Source organism: Triticum aestivum, chromosome 7B (assembly GCF_018294505.1).
Source record: "Triticum aestivum cultivar Chinese Spring chromosome 7B, IWGSC CS RefSeq v2.1, whole genome shotgun sequence".
NCBI classification, from domain to species: domain Eukaryota; kingdom Viridiplantae; phylum Streptophyta; class Magnoliopsida; order Poales; family Poaceae; genus Triticum; species Triticum aestivum.
Window position 1 is genome coordinate 278,108,416 of NC_057813.1, and position 1,569 is coordinate 278,109,984.

A 1,569-nucleotide genomic window follows, 5' to 3' on the forward strand; every position below is an offset into this window, starting at 1 on the left:
TTTTATAATTTGAACAGTTTTGAAATTTTGGAACATTTTTTGAAAATGTAAAAAAAGTTGAAGAAAAAATAAACTTGAAAAAGGAAAGAGAAAAAAACAGAAAAATAGAAATAGAAAGAAGAAAAGAAACAGAAAAATGACAAAAACAAAAGGGGAAAACGAAAACAAAACAGAAATTAAAAGGAAAACCGGTAAAAGAAAATAAATCGGTTCAGGGAACCTTCTAGAAGGTTCCCAAACCTTCTAGAAGGTTCCCAAAACCGGATAATATTGTACAGGAACTGGGTACGCAAATTGGACTGGCCCATCACGTTGCTCGGTCGCTTCTCCTGTGCGAAGACTGCTGCCTGCTGACTAACCAACCATTCGAGCCTCCCGATGTCACGGGCCTCCTTAAGCCCACAAAAGGCCCACTACTCACTCCGTCTGTCCAGTCCGATAAGAAGGAGTCGTCCTCTGGAATGGAAAGGAAACCCTAATCGAACCGAATCGAATCCTCCAGTCCAAATCAAAACAAGGGAGCGAGCATGGCGTCGTCCTCTGCTGTGAGCAAGCGCGGCGACGCGGGCGGCGTCCTGGCTGCCATCTCGCGGTCCTCGGTGGCGGCGCACGGCCGCGAGGCGGCGGCGGTGGCGGGGAAGCTGCTGCGGAGCACGGGGAAGGCGGCGTGGATCGCCGGGACGACCTTCCTTGTGCTGGTCGTGCCGCTCATCATCGAGATGGACCGGGAGCAGCAGATGGTCGACCTCGACCTCCAGCAGCAGGCTCTTCTCGGCTCGCCGCCGCCCCTCGCCAAATAAATCCCTCCTCTTTCGTCCGTCTTTGTTGCCTGCCGCTGCTGCTGATGCGGTCGCATTTCGTTTTGCTAGTATCATAAGTTGTCGAGAATTTTATCACTAGTCTGTTTTGGGGGAAAAAGATCATACCTTGTTGTGACTGCTCCTGCTCGGTACAATTATTATCGCAATATCACCGACTTGTCTTGAACTCAGTCCTGTGATACACAAGTGTTTGTTTGTGATGCCTATTTAGATACATACTCGGAGTACATACATGATTGTCACAATGCCCTACCTCATACTTGTTGCTCTGATATTGCTACTTACACCACCAGAATTAGCAGGTTAGGGAACTAGAAATCAATCATTGTTGCTCCTTGTACTGATCCTCGTAATAACCAAAACAAGACGTTGCTCTTATCCCATGATGATGGCTCATCGGTTGTTAGGAGTTTGATTCTACGGAGGTACTGATCACTAAGGAGACGCATTCTAGTCTATATTGGCTGAGTCGGCTGATGGGTGCATATAACTCCCAAGGTCATCTTGATTCCAAGGAATTCCATAAGATTTTTGGAGAACTTGAATCTTTGTGAAAATTATCTTAAGATTCATTTGCACTCTATTTTGGAGGAAATCCTCTCAAACCTTTTGGTGGAATTCATTTGATTTTCCTATGATATCAAACACTCTTTCATCCAAATTCCTAGTCTTCTAATCCTTAGGGTTTTTTTTTTCATACAATCCATGAATGGAACGGGTTCCACTATAAAAAAAGGTAATGGAACAC

General features: G+C 45.4%; 1 protein-coding gene across 1 annotated transcript; it reads left to right on the forward strand.

Moving 5' to 3' along the window:
• The first annotated feature begins 459 nt into the window (after nt 1-459).
• LOC123157277 (mitochondrial import receptor subunit TOM9-2) lies at nt 460-991 on the forward strand. The gene has a single exon (XM_044575535.1). The coding sequence runs from the start codon at nt 528-530 to the stop codon at nt 798-800; it is 273 nt and encodes a 90-aa protein (XP_044431470.1). The 5' UTR covers nt 460-527; the 3' UTR covers nt 801-991.
• The last annotated feature ends 578 nt before the right edge of the window (nt 992-1,569 follow it).

Coding starts and splice junctions, on each gene's coding strand:
- LOC123157277 (XM_044575535.1), top strand. CDS start 528: ATGGCGTCGTCCTCTGCTGTGAGCAAGCGCGGCGACGCGGGCGGCGTC.